General features: G+C 39.9%; 4 protein-coding genes across 5 annotated transcripts; 1 reads left to right on the top strand and 3 right to left on the bottom strand.

Moving 5' to 3' along the window:
- Window positions 1–1,283: 1,283 nt before the first annotated feature.
- Window positions 1,284–6,761, top strand: RB195_006247 (uncharacterized protein; the record flags this gene model as incomplete). Its single annotated transcript, XM_064179225.1, has 2 exons — window positions 1,284–1,392; window positions 6,157–6,761. 2 exons carry the CDS (start codon window positions 1,284–1,286, stop codon window positions 6,759–6,761), a joined length of 714 nt encoding a protein of 237 aa, XP_064036196.1.
- A 286-nt stretch (window positions 6,762–7,047) lies between these two features.
- Window positions 7,048–9,074, bottom strand: RB195_006246 (uncharacterized protein; the record flags this gene model as incomplete). The annotated part of the gene is made up of 2 exons (XM_064179224.1): window positions 7,048–7,290; window positions 8,997–9,074. 2 exons carry the CDS (start codon window positions 9,072–9,074, stop codon window positions 7,048–7,050), a joined length of 321 nt encoding a protein of 106 aa, XP_064036195.1.
- A 68-nt stretch (window positions 9,075–9,142) lies between these two features.
- On the bottom strand, window positions 9,143–15,446 carry RB195_006245 (uncharacterized protein; the record flags this gene model as incomplete). Of its 2 annotated transcripts, none has more annotated exons than XM_064179223.1 (18): window positions 9,143–9,367; window positions 9,435–9,529; window positions 10,980–11,107; window positions 11,182–11,271; window positions 11,334–11,422; window positions 11,929–12,032; window positions 12,200–12,344; window positions 12,581–12,756; window positions 12,828–12,982; window positions 13,035–13,243; window positions 13,684–13,752; window positions 13,805–13,885; window positions 13,941–14,084; window positions 14,148–14,265; window positions 14,328–14,515; window positions 15,057–15,142; window positions 15,200–15,276; window positions 15,337–15,446. In XM_064179223.1, the coding sequence occupies 18 exons, from the start codon at window positions 15,444–15,446 to the stop codon at window positions 9,143–9,145; spliced, it is 2,289 nt and encodes a 762-aa protein (XP_064036193.1). The 2 variants fall into 2 exon arrangements, with proteins under 2 accessions (XP_064036193.1, XP_064036194.1); XM_064179222.1 differs by having other exon boundaries at window positions 13,805–13,882.
- Window positions 15,447–15,715: 269 nt separating this feature from the next.
- On the bottom strand, window positions 15,716–20,696 carry RB195_006244 (uncharacterized protein; the record flags this gene model as incomplete). The annotated part of the gene is made up of 11 exons (XM_013447905.2): window positions 15,716–15,826; window positions 16,322–16,402; window positions 16,858–16,967; window positions 17,316–17,520; window positions 17,582–17,670; window positions 17,783–17,912; window positions 19,206–19,319; window positions 19,396–19,520; window positions 19,580–19,698; window positions 19,824–19,960; window positions 20,556–20,696. 11 exons carry the CDS (start codon window positions 20,694–20,696, stop codon window positions 15,716–15,718), a joined length of 1,362 nt encoding a protein of 453 aa, XP_013303359.2.
- Window positions 20,697–21,239: the final 543 nt, after the last annotated feature.

Below are 21,239 nucleotides of genomic sequence, written 5' to 3'. Positions count from 1 at the left end.
AATTACGCGCGCTTAGCAGGAGTTTTGGTAATCGAGGTGTTGACAACCATTCGTAGGCAACTTCATGAGTTAAACTTCTCAATATTCTACGAAATCGCAGCAAAGGAAAATTTTGCATTTTTCCGTAAAAGAACAGGATACAAATAATGCAAAAGGCTATATTTCATAAACATCACTCTGATTGAAAAGTAGGAGACGACAAAAAAATAGGAGGTTACACTAAACTCCCTAGCATACAAATTAATTCGTAACCATACTTCCTTAAGTAAGTGATTTAATTTCCAACGAGATTTTATCCATTGCAAGTCTGCTGACCTCTGGCAATGACAAAGAGGAGGATAAACTGAGTAGCAGTGAAAAAATCGAAGAAAGCAGTACATTTGGTTGTTGGAATTGAATTATCCTCACGATTTTTCGTCGAAATACAGTAACGGTACGAGATACGAAAAGAAGAGCAATGATATTATAATTTAACAGTTTCGATCAGCTTTGAAAAAAACTGTTCGCACTTGGAACCCAGTCTACGCAGCGAATCCTACACGTAGGTGGTGGAGCTTTCTTCGTATTCAAGTCAAATATCGAGAAGCAAAGCCAAGTCCTCGAGGCTGAAATCAGCACCATAATTGCTTCTGATGCGTGACATACATATTCTAGAACAATACAAATAACAACGAAAGCAATAATTCGCATAACAAAAAGAGCGGACTCTGCCACAAGTCAGATACAATTACCTAGTAAAACAGAGGTTGCTATGGAAATTTGCGCTGACAGATCTAATAACAAATGACTTTGAGCAACTCTAATCCAAGAGAAGTTTGAATCAGATTAAATTCGGTTATGAAACGTGGCAGGAACCTATTGGCGATTCCATGTGGAATTAGTCAAAGTGTGCAGTGGAAAGAATATGGGCAGCGTTGATAACTGATAAGAAAGACAGGCTGTGCGAAAAGATGACTTAACATTTCAAAAAATCCCACAAGAACAACGAAAACACGGCGAAATTTATAAAGGGCTAGGCAAAGAAAACAGAAAAAAAATCCACTGAGACAGTATTGGAGTACTGAATAGTACTCACTCAAGTACAGATTTGATTTCTGCTATATTACTTCAGAATAAGCGAGCAAAGAAAGATTAAGTAGCGAGAAATTACATTAATGAAGGTATATTTTATTTTACATTTTCCCAGAAACGATAGACTTTCCCCAATTCTTAATTGAATATCTTCGAGCTGTCGAAGAAATGCTATGAAAATGAAAAAAGAAGAAATAGAAGGAGACAATTTCATGATGGCATCACTGTGGAGAGCTGAAGGCGAGATTTTGAAAGAAAAGAAAGAGCCAATGCGTGACACGACTTTGCCGTTGGAGAAATTAGCCTATGGAATGAAGAGTAGTGAGTTGTGGATGAAGAAAGGAAACTAGAGAAAAAACTGATGAAAGAAACAAAAGGACATTCAAAAAAAATATACTTCAGCAAAAAAGATTTTCTTGAGGCAGCTAATAGCAGTAAGATAGGTAATAAGTAAGTAAATTCACCACAAAGCCACCTCGCACATGGAAACATGTTTTCCAGCAAAACTGCGGTCAAAAATGCATTTTTTCCTACATATCTCCCAACAATTCTCCCTGGAATGCAGGGTTAGCGCCATGAAACTATGCGCAACATCAGAATTAAATTCCGCGACTCGACTATATAGTGTCAACTGGGAATTCTCGTTTGTTTTGGTGAGAAGTTACCACGTACGAGTGAAGAGGCCAATAACTAACACCTGGGACAGTATTGGAATTCTGAGTAACTTCGTAACTAACGTTCTGACAAGACGCGGACATCTTCATTTGCAAAGCAACTGCCGTGAAAATCCGCATGAACAGCCCCTACCAGGAAAAGTAATTGTGTGGAACTTTGGAATTTTAAGGAGAAAATTTAAAAGAATCAGGGATTCTTTCCCTCGAAAATTGCTTTCGAAACAAGGAACATTCACCATATCACTAGCAGAAGAATGAGAGGCCGAGGAAAAGAGAACATTTGAATCAATATCCTGCCGCTGCTCAAAAACTGCATGGTTCAGGGCCGTAAACTAATTTGCTTAGGGAGCTGGAATGACCAGCAGAATCTAGGAAATGTTTCCAGAAGAGAAAAGCTGAGAGATCGAAGAAACACGAGAAATTTGTCGCGAAATGGCGGCGATTGTAAAGCGACCCCGGCGCAGCGACACAAACGCATGTTTAACTAAGTTTGCCGAACTTTGTTGATTTTTGACTCAGCGACGAACAAACAAATCGTCGCGAGTTGCATGCCAAATATGCCGAAAAGATGAAAATAAAGTGAAGAGGTCGTTCATAGCCAAATGAGAAGAACGAACGAGAAAAAAGACCTTTATGCTTTATGAAAACAAGACTCGGGAAATAATTAGGCGGAAATTCATAATAAAGAACAGCGTGGACGGAATAAGAGTACCTCATAGCTGGGAACTCTCTTAAAAAGTTGACTCAATAAAAGATAGACGTAATGGGAGAGAAGAAATCGAAATAGTCAGGAGGTGAATGGCTAGGAGTGCTTCAGCAGCATTGAGTTATTAACCGAAACTATTTCTGACAAGCTTTTTTTCGAATGACTATCTAACGGAATCTGAATTGTGTGTCAGAATGCGACGCTTTCTACGTGGCTAGAGCAGGATCTATAAAGTAACTTTAGAAAGAAGAAATCGGGATACAGCTCTCTTTTTCTCTATTTTCTCTAGTAATGGAAATGTGCGCATAATAATTAGGATAATTTACTTAGTTTTTAAAAGTCAATTTCTACAAAATAAAGTACAAAGTACATCGAAAACGGTGGGAGATAAAGAAGATGTGCATTTCAGTAATAAAGTAAGGCAAGAAAAAATCGAAGGAAATGAAAAACACAACTACCAACCCAACTGAATGAAAGAGATAATAGAATGCAAAAAAAAATCCTATGAAATCCAAAAACTCGATAACCCATTTCAGTTTATAGGCGTCGTAAGACGAATGATAAAAGGCTGACATTCCATTACACAGAATAGATGTTAGGGAGACAACAAAGTCTTGTGCACTTTTCAAAATCGCGCCTTTTCGAAATGTATATAAACAAGAAAAGGAATGAGAGAAACCAGAAGAGAGGGATAGAACATTAGAAAGAAAAGATGCGAGATTGGTTGTCTGAGATACTCGAACGCCAGCAAGGGAACGAGCTCGAATAAAATGCCGCAAGAAATTCTCGATAATGTCTTTTCGTTGCCTGCGTCCCTTCCTCTCCCTTTCCATGAAAAATGCTCAAGAATGCATAAGAAGAAGATTAAGACATCGAAAAGAAGGATTCGTTGAGCTTCTGAAAAATTTCCGACCGCTTCTTCACTAGTTAATCCCACGATCCTTTGTGGTCAGAGATTTCAAGTGCTTCTTTAGCAAATACATGGATAATTTTGTTCTTAAATTACAAAGAAGTGCGCTATTACACGTTCTGGTTACATATGTGTGTAAGAAAATACATTTTCTTATGTCCACTACACGTAGTCAAGGATGTCAAAAGCATATCGGCCGGCCCTTCTCAATCTTAATCGAAAAAAAAATCGCCTTCTTATAATACTGTTGATTGTTTTGTCCTCTATTTATTTTTTGAGGATATTCTTAACACTTGCGGATGTTCTTCTTAATTGTGGCTTATACAGAATCCTAGCCAGAAGTGCTCAGCACAATGGACCGGACTTTTATCGTGAAAAAAAGTATTTCTATTGTTCGTGATTGCACTGTTAGCATGAGAACTTTTTTCTTTCACTCAAATCCACTGGCAATTTATCACCAGTACGTTCCTGATTCCCCAGTTTTCGTCTTGAGAAAATTTCCAGCAATGTAATCTATGTAAAAAAACGAAATTTTGGTCATTTAAAATACCTTCAGTTCTGCAGAACGATTAAGAATTGCCTTTGCTGTTTTACTCCGAAGTCAGATTTCGGTTTATTTTTAGAAAATACAAATGTTTAGATAAACTTTCAGCCATTACGACATTACGACGCTTTACAAAAACCGCTCTACAAAATTTAATTGCAGTTCATTTTTAAATAATATCATTAGTTCAAACATCTATTTTAAGTTCTATTTTGATTCCTTGGTATTGATTTAAATTTCAGAGTGTGCAAATGTCTGCAAACACACTTTAAAAAAGGTAGTATATTGCGGAGTCAAACTGCTAACCTACTATTTAAAAGAACCAAAAATTTACATGTCTAAATTAGTAAGTCCCTTAATAAAATTATAGGAACACTCTATGCCATATTGATGCACATCCTTTCTACTGTAAGCGATAGTCATGTCACCAAAGAATGCTCCAGCGATGTTCCAGTTTTAGTTACACAACCTCTTTAAACGCAAGAACTAAACGTTTTCCGCATCCATAGACCTCGTTCATTTACATCCCAGAGAGCAACACATTATCCATGGAGACCCAATACTACACGTGTGCACACAACTTCATCTCAAGAAATCCACTCATTTTAGTCGACAAATTCTAAATGGATTCAAAAACACGAACTCAGTTTTATTGACTAAGGTTAAGACCTCTTTTAACGTTGTTAGAAAAGCGAAACCACCGACCATTGTGAGATCTTCCCGAAAATTACCTAGAAAGCTGTTCTGCAAACTCACCTGGAACTATTAGAAATTCACTAATTTTTAGTATTCCATTGTCATCAAAATCATTCAAATATGTATTCGTTGCCACCTTCTTGTTACTTTTTTTTGTTTATTTATTAAGTTAAAGGATAAAGTTTCTGGCGTTAATCAATCCGCTTGGGATGCGCCCCCACGTTCACTTCAATTCAGAATCGTTTGTTGTTCGCGAACGTGTAACTAGCCTATACAATGATTTGCGGTGGCTAGCCGATGGTCAAGTCAGTGCTTTTATCCTCCCAGACAGGTCTGGTACCAATTTATCGACCCCGGAGGGATGAAAGGCTTGGTGAGCACTAGGGCAGATTCGAACCTCCGATCGATCGTGCAGGAAGCGGAACCTCTAACCTCTACACCACATCCGCCCCTTATTTATTTATTTATTATTATATATATATATATCGCCTACTTAGATTTAACTTTTTTTAGAGAACCCACCTATCGCACGCCGACCGCTATTTTCAAGGAGAACAGAATTATCTAGGCGCCGCTAACCTTCCCCAGCTCGTCTCCAGAAAGAGGGATTTAGATTAGATTTAGATTTTTTTTTGCTTTTTAAGGGAGATTAAGTGTATCAGTGAACGAATGCAGTACTACTTGCGTGAAGGTGTTTACTTCTGCTGGAAACATATCAAACTTTTTCAGAGAAATTTGATGTAATTTAAAGGCAGCATACTACGAATCTGACGTGGTGAGGGAAAGCTAGAGATGGAGTTGTAGATTGCGGGATCGCTCACCTCTCCCTTATCGTCCTAAAAGACGGCTTGGAAACCGCTTTACTTCTTTATTCATTCAGTTTGACTCGATCGAAGGGCTTCTCTATGTATACGTTCTGGTCTCCATCAACCTATCCATTCGTTTCACTTGAATAGGCAGTAAAGGAGAACTTACTGGCTTTTGATCACTGCGCAGCTGGACGCGGCACGGGTACAAGGGTGGCGCGTTGCAACTGAAATCGTCGTACAAAAAAAGGAGTCTTTCACGCCGTTTTTTTTTACAAAGATTAGGGAGAGATGAGCTAAACAACCCCTGATCCCGCTGCAATCTAAAACCTCATCTCTAGCTTGTCCAGCGGTTTCCCTCACTACATCAGATTCGTGGTATGGTGCCCTTACACCTGTTCTCCATCAACTCCTATCTAGCTGAACCAATGATTTTGCAGTTTTTTTTAAGTAAAAACTTATAAAAATGGTTACGGCCAGTGCGTTCGTGGGCCAATTCGATTTTTTTTTTGTCAACAAGACTATATTTCTGAATTTAAAAGTAACAGAATAGAATTTCAAATTCGGCATTTTTCTTCTCATCTTCTCATCGTCTTCTCATCTGAAAAAAATAAACAGGGATAAACTATTTTCTTGGCTAGAGAAGTTCCACCTGATTCCCACCCAACAACATGGATTTATCGCAGAAGCTTCGACATCTACTAACCTAATTGGTAGTATTTTTGAGTGATCTTTAGCTTGTAATCAAGGTATATCGATTGATATGATATACGTTGACCTGTCAAAAGCCTTCGATAAAGTATATAACTCTAAATTAAGTGCAAAGCTTAAGTACTTCGGAGTACGGGGCCATGTTATAGACTGGATGATCTTGCATCTTAACATGAGGAGTATGACAGTCAAAGTTGGCCGCAAATATTCTGCCAAATTCCCTTGCAAAAGTGGAATTCCACAAGGAGTCCTGTTCCCTCTCTTGTTTCTCATCTGCACTATCGACCTACCTAATGTGCTCAGAACTTCTTCTCATATTAGTGTCCAAATGTACGCTAATGACATTAAGATTTACGGCATATACGATGACGAAAATTACCTCGAAGTACGCACTGCACTTCAGACATCACTGGCTAAAATGTCCGACTGGGCTTCCAAACGATATCTGCGCATGGCTGAGTATAGCATGAATGGAGTAACTCTCAAAATTTGTAAATCTGCAAGAGACTTAGGGATTTTTGTGGATCATAACCTCAGCTTCACAGCACATATTGATCATATTGTAAGAAAAGCATACTCCTCCCTTTTTCGGCTATTCCATATTGCCCACACCTCTAATCCAGCTATTCTAGCAACTCTCTGATGTCTGATGCCTTTTGCACAGGGCATGGATCTCGATCACGGATTCCCACCAATGATATCTATTGGTTGTCTTTCACATTTTTTCCATTCTTGCACTCTTTCTCCTATAGTTATTTTTTTCAGCGTACCGCGACGCCAGTCTTGCCGTTCTTTTCCGAAATATGAAGTCTATTCCGCTCACTGAAGCTCATTCGCTAACAAGGATACTGATATCTTGTGGTTAAATCTCTCTTTAATTTGTTCCGTCATATTACCTCCTCTTTCCATTACTTCTAAATAACCGCCTCTCACAAAGTTGCGCATCTTTTGGCAGGTTTGTTCTTGACTGCCGCTTGTCTGGATTGTGGTCTTTCGAGGGTCACGAAAGTTGGTGAACCCTCTTGCTTAAGATCCCCGTCAGACTCGCCTCTAGACCAAACGTGCTGATGCCTTGGGCTAATTTGGCTGTCCGAACCCTGATCCTTCGATAATTGGACCAATGATAAGCGCTCTGGATGGGGAGTAGATGTCATAAGAGGATTCTTCACTTTCTGGAATAGAAGAACGACATGTTTGACATGTTCGACAGGTTATCTTTCTTTCCTAGTGCACTATTGGTGTATGCGAATAAATAAATAAATAAATAAATCTGTCGGATCTTGCTGAAACTTGAACCTCGTCCAACATCCTCTCCAAAATAGTACTAACCAATGCGGTAATTGTCTACTAAATTGTGACGTTACTTAGTAGAAGTCTAGCAGGTTTCTTAAACTGCAGTGATAGAAGACTCATTCATACAATCAGTAAAATTTTAGGTAACCTCTTGGATTATGAGGCGGCTAAGATATTTCAGCATTGTTGAATCCTGTGACAAATGAATTAACAGCATAGCCAAATTTTTCAAGACGATAAATGTCTAACTTCCCTGATTTCCTGAAAACATTTGGCTAATTAAAGGGAGAAAGCGGAACCTGCCTCGTTCCAGCTTCCGGGAACATCAATTTTCGAAAAACTCAGTCATCACGGTCATGACTGAGTTTATTCCTTGAAAAAAGGCAAAAATGAGAAGAATGCGAAAATGTTTTCCTTTGACGTACCTGGCTTCCTTGACATCTATCAGTTCGGAGGAATCGATCACCTCAGATCAGTCCTCCAGTTTTTTCGGATGCTTCATAATAAGACCAATGCTATGACCATGTCAGCCTACTGAAACAAACCCCTCTTGTAATTGTTTAAGCCTGGCACTGAAAACAACAGTAGTAATAATAATGTGTGGTTAAGTATTAATAGATTGTTTCTGTAAATAAGTCATCTGAGTGTCAGCGAGCGATTTTGGCAGGATTCACCGGTCGCTCCTGTGAGATAATAAACGAAGCAGCACATTTTGTGCTTGGTAACCCGCTCATTAGGCGGAAATTAATGGATTCTATCTGAGCACGCAATCAGAAGTGTAATACCATACGAGAAGATCCGTATCTCAACGTGTGATTCTGACATCACTTCGATCAGAACAACCGAGATAGACAAAATCCGTAGCAATTCCTTGCCAAAGAAGTACTGTTCTATTTACTGTGAGCAATCCCATTTATACAACAGTCCTAGACAAAAGTGTTCCCCTTCAATTGAACAACTGTACTCTCTCAATTTCTGGGCAGAACCAGTTGTTTTACTGGAGCCACGTCCACGCATCCGCACCACACCAATTCAACGCCCTATAAACTGTCCGACACCATTTTGCTGCTTACTGCCACCCGAAAAAAAAAACGGAAAATGGCTGGATACTGCCTTCCGAATAATTTCACCGATTATGATTCATTCCATTTTGTCGGCCACGTAATCTCAGGAATGAGATGTACGAACTTGCACTGTCCAAACAACCTTGTGTGCTGTTTGACAATCTCGAAAAACTATGTGAACACAGCTGCGCCAGCACGACCTAACTTCTGGCCAAATGCGTAAGCGATAGGACTGAAAGTGAGATTCTCGCTTAGTTCTGAACCTCATCTGAAGCTAACGAGGGCCCACATACAGAACATTCGGTTACGCAATTGTATCACAAGTCAGATTGTTTTGACTGGCCTCTTTACTGCATCGTAGGCTTTCTAAAGTATGAGATCAAGAAAATAACAGATTATGCATAGAATAGAGCTTCAATTTGTCTTTGGAATACTCACCGCATTCCAAACTGCAACTACAATAAATATTAACTTGTCGGCGCCAAAACCTTCAAGATTCTGACGTACAGAAGAAAACACACCATCAATCCTTTATGAACACGTAAATCTGCTATGATCACATAAGAGTCAGTGTAAAAGTCACCGAGTAAGAGTACCATCACAGACCTAGAACAAAGCAAACATGCACAAGCTGTTCCACAGGAACCTTAACAATTGTGTCACGGATCTAATTATCGAGGACAAGCCATCGATGTTGTGCTGTAGTGAGTTTGGCGTCGCCAAGTGGCTCTCTTATTCGAATCTTCAGAGTGAGAAGGCCTCCAACGGCTTTGCGGCCTTCCTTCAATGGCAGTGACTCTTCTAACAGAGCATTTGATTCCAATCGCTCCAACTTCCATTCGCATGTACCAAGAAGTTTGTCACTCCTTAGGAAACTTCCTTTTTGATAAACCTGAACCATGGAGAACCATGGAAACATTTCGAAGAAATGGAATCCAAGTCAAATGTACTTTTCACACCTCGAGTTTCAGCGGCATTCGCTTTAGCACGCGTAGAAGCTTGTGTCCTCTCGATTTCTTGGAGCCAATCTGTAGGATGACAAGTTCATCGAACTCTGGAAAAACCACTGGAACTTCTGGTTAAAAAATATCATATAGGGATGTATATTTCTCATATGGTGAGCTTCATTTTCTTTTTATTCTTCTATTACTTCTTACTCTTTACTTAAACCACTACTATTTTAGAACAGCAGTCATTGTGGTTAAAATGTGTGGAGATGAAGGATTAAAATAAAAAAAGCACAGTCGTCGCATACTTATCCGAGAAACGTATTCTTCCGAGCAAGCGCGACGCTTCCGCGACGAAGGCGATTTGACGCATCCACCGATCGGAAGCGCAGTTACGCTGTACTGATAGTCTTACCGAAGTATCAGTGCTTCGTCGAATTGGCTTGCTTCAACATGTTAGGCGGCGACTTACTGACAACACAAAAGAATACCATCTCCTTCGTATGAATCTCTCTACTTCGTGACTGGTTATCATGTAGTTGTTTCCTAACTCCTTATGATGTAGATTAAAGTAATAATGGTTTATTAACGGTTGCAGCTATATTTTGTTGATTTTTTACTGTTGCTATAAACTTCATAACATGAGTTACACAATGATGAATAATTTCATTAAATAAATTTAAAAAAGTACAGCACGATTCATGAAGTCCATTATGGCTGGTACTTCTGAATAGCCCTCTTGAGTGAAACCAAAGCGAACAAAAAATGTAGGTATACATAAGAAGCAAACTGGCTTTTCTGATCAACCCGAAAGACTGACATCAATCTTCGGCAAAGTTAAAATCACAACTCTTTCCCACAGCAAGATTCGATTCCCGATATTTACAAATTTTCTTTTACGCGTAATCTTTTTTAATCAGAAATAAACATATGGATGAACTAAAATATTAGGCTCCCAAACGATTACAAACGACTAAGCTACAGTTGTTAAATGAGCTGTACCTAAAGAATTCGTATCATATCAAACGCGATTTCCAAATAAAAACCTGTAACAATTTAACTTACTTTCAATTAATTTCAGTAATTTTCTGTAATTGATCAACGACCACAGCTGCCAACAGCGGAAATTTACTTTTTGCTTGAAGACGACGTATCACGAAAATTACGTAGAACGGAAACCTCAACTTCCCCTAATCGCCGTGAAAAACGGTGTGGAAGACCGCATTTTTTAATAAGAAGTAACCTGAAACGCGCCGCATCCACGAGCTAGAGGTCGAAGCTTAATGAGGTCTTCTCACTACCTTATTCAGGTAAGACCAATGAACCGGGCTGTTGAGAGGAAAGGAGCGTGTACAAGAGGACGTGTTTCGTAGGAACAAACGACGCTCCCACACCATTTTTCACGATGATTAGAAGAAACTGAGAGGTTAGACTCTGTGATCTACAATTCGAACTCTGCGAGTTCCGTGGGGTTTCCCTACTTCGTCAATTTCGTGATACGCTCCCTCTAAGATCACACTTCAGCCATTTTCAATTTTGTCTTCTAAGAAAACTAACCAGGACTCTGGGTACCCGTAACATGTTTGGTCTTTCCAGTTTGATTTGCTTCCGAAGGATATGGAAATACAAATTTTACGAACAAATTAGCGTCAGCCGCTTCATATCCAGAAGGAAGTGGAACATCTCTGAAACACTACTAACCGTTACATGGATGATCATTGAATATCTGGAAATCCGAAAAAATAAGGCGCGTGCTCACCGACATCGAACGATCGAAAGTTCTAATACATCTTCAGCGAGATCAGGAAAGAGATCAGCAGACGGAATGTGCCGCATTTCGTAATGGAATCTACAAGAAAGATTTTTTAAATCTCAGACGCGTAATTTTAAATCTTTATTCCAACAACTAACTTTGGCAAGTTTAGTCCCTGCTTTGCTACTTCACGAACAAGCAGAAGATCCTGCTTGGCTGCTTTTGCCCAGTCTTCGAAAAGTTTCACCTGGAATCCAAAAAAAAAGTGGCCATCTCAAATTTCTCACATTGTTATTTCACGAAAATTCAAATCGCTTTTTCAACTGTAGGTTCAATTTTAGAAAAAGCCGATTACATGTTAGCCACAAAAACTTGGTTCAACAAAGCTTTTTCATGACGTTAGGGTTTATACGTCCTGTTGCAAGCTTCCCACTGCAACCAAAACTTACTCTTTTGTCAGCAAACTCCTGAAATAGAGTTTTCTGGAGGAGTAATTTCCAATCTTATCTTTTCATTTTATCGACGAGCGGTTTCTTTCTGCCGTGGCTGGTTTTCTAGATATAGTAAAATCTCCAAACTATCGAAAACTTCGGAGAATTCTCGCTTAATCGTGTTGAAAAAAAGCATAATCTCAACCTCGATCACCCTCATATAGATGAGAAAATCACCTCAGAGATGGAAGCGCAGTCATGAACTCTACTTTTGCATAGAAAGAACAAAGATGAAACAGGAAATACCCAGAAAACGCCTTACCTTCCCGACATCTCCCAGTCGAGTAAAACGCATGCGACTATTTTCAGCTAGCTGTACTTGTTCGATTAATGCTTTCTCCATCATTGATAGAGTCTCACCACGACCTATAAAACTCGACCCCGAATAACACTGATTATTTGCTACACTTAACATGTTTATGTTGAACGACACAGCGTAGTGTTCTCCGTCTTATTATTACTAAAAAAAAAGTATTACCAAGGCAGAAAAAAATCATCAGCTCTATGCTAAAAATCTTTATGATGAATTATACCTTCGATTCCGGTCATGCTTGTCACTGAAGGAACAATTTTAGGTTGAAGAGTAGCATGCGACGTTGTTGCTTGCGGAGGAATTGGAGTGGATTTGATCGAAACTGGTAAACCGGATCTAGCTGCGGCAATCATCTTATCAAAACCCTAGAGGAACAATAAGTGAACAAAATATAGTGAGCAAAATTATTAGATGAAGAGAATTCGCGATACACACAATTTCTTACAGGGTACCCGAAAAAAAGGTAGAACAAGTAGCAATCAGATATGTATTACAAATATCTCCAAATGTCAAAAAAATAAAACATTAGGAATACTCTCTTAAAAACAAAAGAGAAGGAATAAAATTTGTGAGAGAGCATGTCAAAACTCATGGCACCTACCTTAGATTCTAACAAGTATTTTTTAGCCAATTCTATATTTCCTCTCGCTTTTGCTTGCATTGCAGCATGTCTGAACTCATTTTGGCGCTCAATGAGAAATTCAAGCTGAGAGGAATTCCTGGACTTCCCAGGCTGTCCAGAAGGAGCTAGTGGTCCTACAGCAGGCGGAGGACGTACTGAAAAATACAATATCAAATATTCATATTATCACTCGACACCTTTCTTCAGTAGCAGACAAAAACAGTACTTCCTGGAGCTGGCCCCTTCGGTGCTGTTGTAGGGTTTTGTGGAGGTAATGGCGGCATATCAGGAAGGGAAGGAAGATCGGCGACCGCAACTGGACGTCCAGCTTTTGCATCGCGAATGGCAGCTGCATATTGTTCAACCATCCGTGCGTTCATCCTAAAAGAATCCAAATAAGATAAGCCAAGGGAAATAAATTGCTAGCGCAAACCTGGCCTTTCTATCGTTCCCCTCATGTTTAGCCTTCTGCGCAAGTGCTTGAAATCGCTCCATTCGACTTTGAAGACCGCCAACAAAAGTGGTGGGCTTCGGCTTCTCCACAGTTGTCGTTGCTGCAATCTTATGGTACGGAGGAGGTGAGGGAGGGACTTCGGATAAATCCAGCTCATCAACGTCAGCCGAATCCAGAGCAGCCAGTGCCTATAAAAATGAGATTTTTGCATATTTGGAACAAATGGAAAGTGTCGATTTTAATACTCCTTCCTTCATCTCAAGACGATGGAGAAATCTAAATCATTTTCACAGTTCAACTATTTCTTCCGAGAAATTAACAGTAAGGCTTGCTGCTAACTCTCTAAACATCGTCAATAAGAAAAGAGAACATGAAACGATTCCTAGAAAGCTTTGGACTAGGTTTCTCTTTTTTCTATGCCCCGTTTCATTTTTGTAAGAAATTAAGTTATCAGAAAACATATGAAATTAAGAAAAGAACTTCACCACTTTGATTGCGTAAATCTTCCTCTTTTTCCCTTTGCTGAATATGCTATGCTGTTTTCCAAGGTTACGAAGGTCAAACATCTCGCACTATGAGTTTTTACGCTGCATAAAAACTACGGGATTTACGGTCCAACAAACTAAACCTGATCAAACAATTTGGCGGTTTCGACGTATTTTTTCGCAGCAGTTTTGTCCATAGCAGTGACAGCAGCCTAAAAACTTCTACAGTTCGTCTGCAGACTGCATTCAAATCAAAGAGCTTACCTTTCCGTTAGCGACGTAGGCGTCCCTTCGCCTTCTCAAGACCGATAAGATCTGTTGCTTCTTCGTATCTGCACCGTCCTTCTGGGAATATAAAATTAAATGGCACACAAATCCTCGGTGGCAAAAGTATTCGAACCGCAGGCTCCGATGAAATAGACGCAGAAGAAGAACGCTGAGGGAGTGGTGGTGGTTGTAGCTGAGATCCCGATGCAGCAGGTTGTGATGAAGTGGTTCTCTTGGGAATGGGAGGAGGTGGAGCGGATGGGATAGGAGGAGTTGCCTGCAAAGACAACGCTGGGAACTCTTCCTCAGAAATAGGTCAAAGTGTGTTAAGCTCACTTACAGCTACATCACTTGGGGCGAAAGACGGAGGAGCTGGTGGAATTTCTGTTTCATCAATAACACCACCACGTTCTGCTTTAGAAACCAACTCTTTCAACTTATCCACAGATCGCTGGTGCCTTAATCAAAGATAGAATTACAAGCATCCAAATCATCCAAAAAAACTGATAATTTTCAGCACCTCCTCTGTTTAGCCGAATTCCCTTCGTTGCTGCTAGAAAGTAACATTTTCTCATAAACTGCTAACAATCCACAAAGCCTTGAAACCAAAGCGCTATCTTGCACAGCAGCTGCAGTTGGAGGAACCACTGGTGCCGTTGAAGGAGCAGGTGCACATTCGCTGCTCCCAATAAGGCCAGATAGCTCTTCCTGATAATGAGACATGAATCACTTGTAGAAAATGCTGCTGGAATAACTCTCCATCAAACTTCCTTCCTGGAAAGTAAACTGCTATGCTTGAGTGACCGATAAAATTAAATGTCAAATGGTGGAAAAAAATACTGACAAAAGAATGTAAAAAGAACCATCTTCAACCTAATTTATTACACAGGGCAACATAAACTTGGTAACTTCAGTAGTTCCACAAGTTGTGCGTTCTTTGAAGTCACTTAACACCATGGCATTGTTTGAATGCTATGGCACAACCAGAGGCTACTTGAGTTTCCCTTTCGTCTCCTAAATTAAATTAGTCCCTCATTGCCAAAAAAGCAGAAGTTTCACGCATTTTTGAGCTCTCTAAATTGAGGGCACGCAGGACTACAGTAAAATGAAGGAAAATGAATGACAAGCAAGGAATTGCACTTTTTTCGTGTTTATATGACGTTTACAAAGATCAGACTGGCACATTCTTTCTCGCCATGTGTGTCACTCTGACATCAGCTTTAGCTTCTGAGGGTGAATGTAGACGTACCAACAAATCTGAGTCATTTTCAAGCGCACTTTCGTCAACCTCAACATCATCAGCCAGAGCAGCAGCTAACATCGCTGGGTCCACTCCTGCGAAAAAATCTATCTGTGTATCGATCGTCTGACTAAAGCATATTGAAAATTTACCAAGCGCTGCGCCACTTCTGGCTTTCACTGGAGGATGCGGTGCAGATCTTGTGGCAGGAGCAGAAGCAGTGCTACGCCTAAATTTCTACCCTGATTTCGGCTAAAAAGGAAAAATAAAAAAGGGAGAAACTGTGTACTTTTGTTTTGCTTCCTCCTCCCGCTGCAAAGCTAATAGTTCAGCGAGCAGTTCTTCGTCCTCTTCCACATTGCCGCCGTAAACGGCACGTTCCATTTCAGTGAAATCCATAACTGCTTCTACCAACTATTCTCTGGATCGTTATGAAAGATGTTCAGAATGAATGTTCACATTACATAAAAGAAAGTCACAGGTACGTTGTGATAAAAACGTGCAAATGTCATGTATTTGCTCGAAGTGCTTAAAATATTTTTTCGAGTCTGAGTAGATACGCTCTACGGTTACACCGCGACATACCAGTAACATCACATACACACTTCTTTCAGCAACATCGGCACACAAGGATTTCAATACTTAAGCATTAACAAAAAAATGTCTAATTAATTTTGGTGAGATTTGTTGATCAGTCGGACAGAGCCTGTTGTTTCCACCTCGACATCAATACCCAATTCTTTCAGAAGCTTTTCTCGATCAATAACTCCAGTGGGTTTCTGAAAAACCAGTTTATGACAAAAAGCGAAGTGAGTTCTAAAAAAATCTCCCATTCATTATCCAAGAACACGTTTCTCAGGACTTATCGAATTGACCTCACGTCAGCCAAAACTTTTCCTTACTTTCAGAGAAAAAAAAAACAAATAAAACAACATTTACAAGACAGAGTTTATCCTGAGGTTGACTCCACAAAAAGGATGAAAAAGCAACAAAAAGACAACGCCTAGGTGAAACACGTTAACTAACACGTTTTACTGAACGAAATCAGAGAACGCATAAAAAGCGGACGTGAAATTCCTCATAAAAGTTAATAAAACCAATGTGTTGGTTCCTTTACGATTGATGCCTGAGATCGAAAAGAGCACAAGGCAGTCTCACGTCTTATTTGTGGCCGTTAAAACGGTGTTCTTCATTTATTGAAAGTGGAAGATTAGAAAAAAAAACAGCATGGGACCGAAAGCACAGTCAATTTTGAAAAAAATAATAATCCACACCTGGTCCATTTCCAAAATGAACCTTTGATTCTCAGGGCATCCAAGACACAAGTGACGCAGAGCAGCTATCGACCATTGCACCTACAAATGTTGTCATTACAAATGTTAAAATTTGGATTCAATTATTCCTACATCTCCGAAATTCTACATGACTTCCACTATTTAATCACATAAGAGTTACGTAAACTAGTTCTTATTGAAGTCAGAAAAAAATGTTCTAAACATAATGCACTGTAAAGAAATAAATAATATCAGGCATATAACAATAATGAGGGTGAGACAAAAAAATCTATCCCACTGAAGTACACAGTTTTCGACCCAGTTGTGAACATAAAATGCGGCAGGAGCTTGATTAAGAATGCAGAGCTAAACAAGGAAAGTTAGAAATGGCATAACCAAAAACGTACGGATATGTAACTCCGAGTTCTTTGTAAAATACAAAAAACTTTCGAAAAAGTACAATATACATATGGAACTGCACAAAAAGACGACCCAAAGAAACGAAAATGAAAGCAAAAAACAAAAAAAAAACATACTATAAAGGGTCGATCATTCCCTGTGAGTCTTGCGCAGCGAAGAACAGCTAAAACCGCTCCTTTTGCACCAGCTGCTACTCGAAGTGAAGGTCTCTCGCAACAAAGATTACCTTAAAAGAGATGATTTTTAGAACTGTAAATTCAAACTGTACTGTAAAAAGTCGCAACCGAATCCAAATTACAGATCGAGTAATGCTATGTACGTGGATGACTTCTAAATACTGAGAAGAAAATCATACGCTATAAAAGCTTGCATAAAGGAAAACTGGGCGGAAGTTCTACCTCAACTTCTTCAATCTATTGAGAAGCAGTTACATACATAAAAACAAATAACACAACAAAACAATAAAAGAAAAGTCGGTACTATTACTAAACAACTATAGAGTGAAACCAAGACGAAAAATCAACCCAGCTTAGGTTTTCAACCGTACGATATCGTACAAATAAAAATGACGTACCAATCGCTCGAACAGCAGCGCATTTAAGAGTAGCTCTCAGCTCCATCGGTGAGTCACGCACCGCCGCTGATAGGGCGCTTAGCTGAGGACAGTCGTGAATTCGGACGCAACGGATTTCTGGTACCTTCGGCGGCCTGTCTACGTGAGCTTGAAGGGTGCCGTCTTTTTGCTCTTCGTTTTCGTCTAACCACTGCGCATCCAGAACCTGAAACCCCATTCGACTTTAGACGTTTTCGTTCTCATAGTAGAACTATAAACTTACGTACAGATTCAAGAATATCTACTATTATCTCTACAACAGCTGGTCGACCTAGAAACTGGGTTGAATATTCGGAATCTCTCAGAGCAGCAGAAGCTGAAGCATAAAATTTATTTAGTAACGCCTTATACTTAGTAATTTATTTAGTAGTACTTTAGTAGTAGTAGTAGTTTAGTAAAACTTGGAGTTTGGAAAAAAAACGCATCACCTAGAATTTCAATTGAATACGTGATCTGTTCAATATACGCTAGTCTTCGTTCATGCGAAACTTCCTCACCAAAATCGTGCACAATACGCTCCAGTAAGTCGGCACAAAACGAAATGTTGTTGGAGTGAGCCTGAAGTAAACTGATTTCTCTTGTTAGGATTGCATTAAAAATATCCTCAAAGAACGATGGCCTTAATTCAAGTTCTTCCCCCCCCCCCCCCTCACCTCTCCCCTTCCCTTCCCTTCCCTCTATCGATGTGCGGATATATTCGTCAAATTGCAGATGCCGGACCACGTTTTCACAAATGACTGAACCGCCTCCAGTAAAATGATGAGTATATTTATCGCAAACCGAACTACTGTTCGCTTACACTCTGATATAGGGGGTTTCTATCAAAGAGGTATTATGTCATCGCCACTGGTAGAAGCGATCGGCATAACCAATTCTGATGTGTATAGTCTGGTCAAAACGACATGAAGCTCGGCATAGCTGCGTAAGCGGCTGTGCTCGAAGCGGTGCGGAGGAGCGTCGCGGTTAGGCTGTGACCTCTTAAGCTCTCATGTCGCATATATTCGTTATGGAGTGCACTTTGTGTTCAGGCGAAGCATGCTAGCGAACAAGTTAAGAGGTTAAAGGGGATCCTTCCCAGCACCACTCATCGCAGTAGTTCGTAATGGTCCCACATCGATGCTAGCCACTAGCTCCACCACGCCACTTCTGCTTTCCAACTGCACCGAGCTGCTCGCCGTTTTGACTTGATTATATCTAAATACACATCATGTACAAACTGGATTGGATCCTCCTTAATTTGTGCTGAAGGTTTTTTCTTCCAACCCAACCATGTACAAACATAGATTCTGAAGAAAATCCACTTGTCAATGTGAACACCATCGCTACAAAAGCGTGAAGTGTTCTCAAAAGTAAATACGTGGAACTTTATATCTCATCATTAGCTCATTTTTCTTTTTTTTTTTTTTCGTTACTTCTGTTCATGATCCTCCCCGAACACAGATTTTAGCTTCAAGAACAGCTTTCATTTAGCCAAAGAAACAAATATGTTTGTTGTTGATGCTCAGAGCTGTTCAAAGTACAAATACCACCGATTCGTGAGAAAAAAAAGAGGTGGTATTGGATGCGCATGCTGCTTGCAAAACAGGAGGCTAGCGCTGATGATATTAGTGCACGAAAAACGTAATTACTTAAATGACAAGTATTTGATACAACGTTTGGCGAGAACAACAATTTTCTCTTTCTTACTTCCTTCATGTTTTACCTCTTTATCCCATTTCTCTCTCACCCTCTGCTAAAGAGCATCATATAGTCTTGAGGAAGGGAATTTAGCTGTGTAATTGATACAGTACTTCAAATAATCGACAACTTCACTTTAGTTAGATTATTGCATTATCTTCAATAAAAACCGACCTTCGTCACGATTTCAGCATGACTTGAGTCCATGAGCACTTCAGCTATGTGAAGGAGAGCAGCAAACTCATCACATGATAGATCGCCGAAACAGCTAGACAGAAACCCATAATCCTAAATTACACTGCTTTATGAAAAACCTTAAATTCTTAGGCGTAGACGTTTTTTGAACCGGTTAAAGAAAAGCCACCTCCTCTAAGTGGATGGAAACAAATGCTGACAGCCAAGATCTATCTGAATCGATGACATCTTGGGATTCCCACAACAGAACCAGTTCACCAAGCAAGGTCGCGTAAGAATCTTCCAGACCACACACTTCAAAATTATTAGCGTTGAAATAAAAAAAAATGAAATCAAAAATGTCTCCATTATACCGATCCGCATTGATCTAGCAAGGGCCACAAGAGCAGCAAAAGTTTCAGTCCGGAGTTCAGGGATACGCAGGAGAGCTCGGAACAACGTTAAGCAGTCTGCAGAAACGCTCTCTGCGAATCTTAAAAAGAAATGACACTAAGACCACAAAATAAAAGTGATTCAAAAGCCGAGAAGCCGTTTTGACTGAACAAACTCTTTGCCTAAACCATGGAAATAGTAGCTTATACATAGTTTAGCTCATACTTTCTGCTTCGATTCACTGCGTTGACAAGCGTGCGCAGTGCCAGCCGAGCCCTTCGAATGTCAACACTGTTTCCATCACCGTCGCTTCTTCCTTCCAGTGACACATTCAGTAGACCTAATAACGCAGCCTTCAGATCCTAAGAAGGAGAACATCAATCATAATCTTATAAAATGACATCAGCAACAACCGCTACTCCTAAGTACATTATGTCACAACAACAGAGAATGAAGAATGAGCTTGGACACAGCACAATTTTCAGATTTTAGAGGTAAGGACTGTTGGAACAATATATCAACATTCACATACAACCCGAACTAGTATTATTTTCGTATACTGATTCATCTCCGTTCCTTTGTTTTTACTGCACGCACCCGCCGCATCGTTAGCATTTCTAATCTCGGATCATTACGTGCTTGTTCGTTTCTACAACGAACTAGTACCGTTTTTTGGGGCAAAGTGGGATTTTTTTTCTCATGTGATCCTATATTGTTCTCACTTTTGCCATAATTTATTCTTATGCCTCCACATTCACTCTGCGGAATCCGCTCCGTTATCCGCTTCTCCAAGATCGTAGTGATCTCGACAAACATCAAACACTCCTTCATATTTTTGCTCCCAGATGAAAATGTAATTTCATCACAAGATCAAATATTCACTACAGTCATCCAATACCCTTACAGCAAGCAAAAATTATAGCATTTTGAAGACTTCATTCTGAACTTTACACAAACCTTCACACTCTCAAAAGCCTCAACAGACTGATCGTCAGTGGCGCAGAAACGACATGCCTTTGAGAGATCGTCTGTGGACGCATTCGCTGGACTGGTAAACACCCGCTCAACAGCGGTATAGAGCTCAGATGTATCCAGCATTCAATGCACTTTCCTGAACCAGGTTGTTTCATTTTCAAGACCACTTCACTGAATACTAAGACAAAAGGTAGTGATGCATCAAACACTATCGCACGATACAGGCTTCAGAATAAATAAATATATATATTTATCTTTCAAGTACTATCGACGTAATACACCGCGCCCTACGTGCCAACTACAACCACACATAGAAGGGGAAAAATGTAGTTGGGGGTAGTGGACCAGTTATTTCTGGACGCTCCATTTTACTTTTTTCTCTTAGTAACCTTAGTTTGCGTGGCATAGATCCCTTCAGACTAATGCTTAGGTCTTAGGGAACCGACAGACTTAGTTATTTACTTCCAGAAATAAGGAGACCACTACGTGCCCCTCCCCCTTCTTTCCTCCCCTCCTCCAACACTACATTTTTCCCCAGAGAAGAACATCGGTTTAAAAATCAAATGCCATCGAGAATAGCAAACCTGAACAAGACTAAACATAGAGTTATTAGCTAAATCAGCTCTAAAAGCAGGCGGAACTGAACTAGCAGTAACTAGCAAGAAA

The sequence above is a fragment of the Necator americanus genome, chromosome I (genome assembly GCF_031761385.1).
Source record: "Necator americanus strain Aroian chromosome I, whole genome shotgun sequence".
Lineage (NCBI taxonomy): Eukaryota > Metazoa > Nematoda > Chromadorea > Rhabditida > Ancylostomatidae > Necator > Necator americanus.
This window is presented reverse-complemented; position numbering and strand designations above follow the sequence as displayed.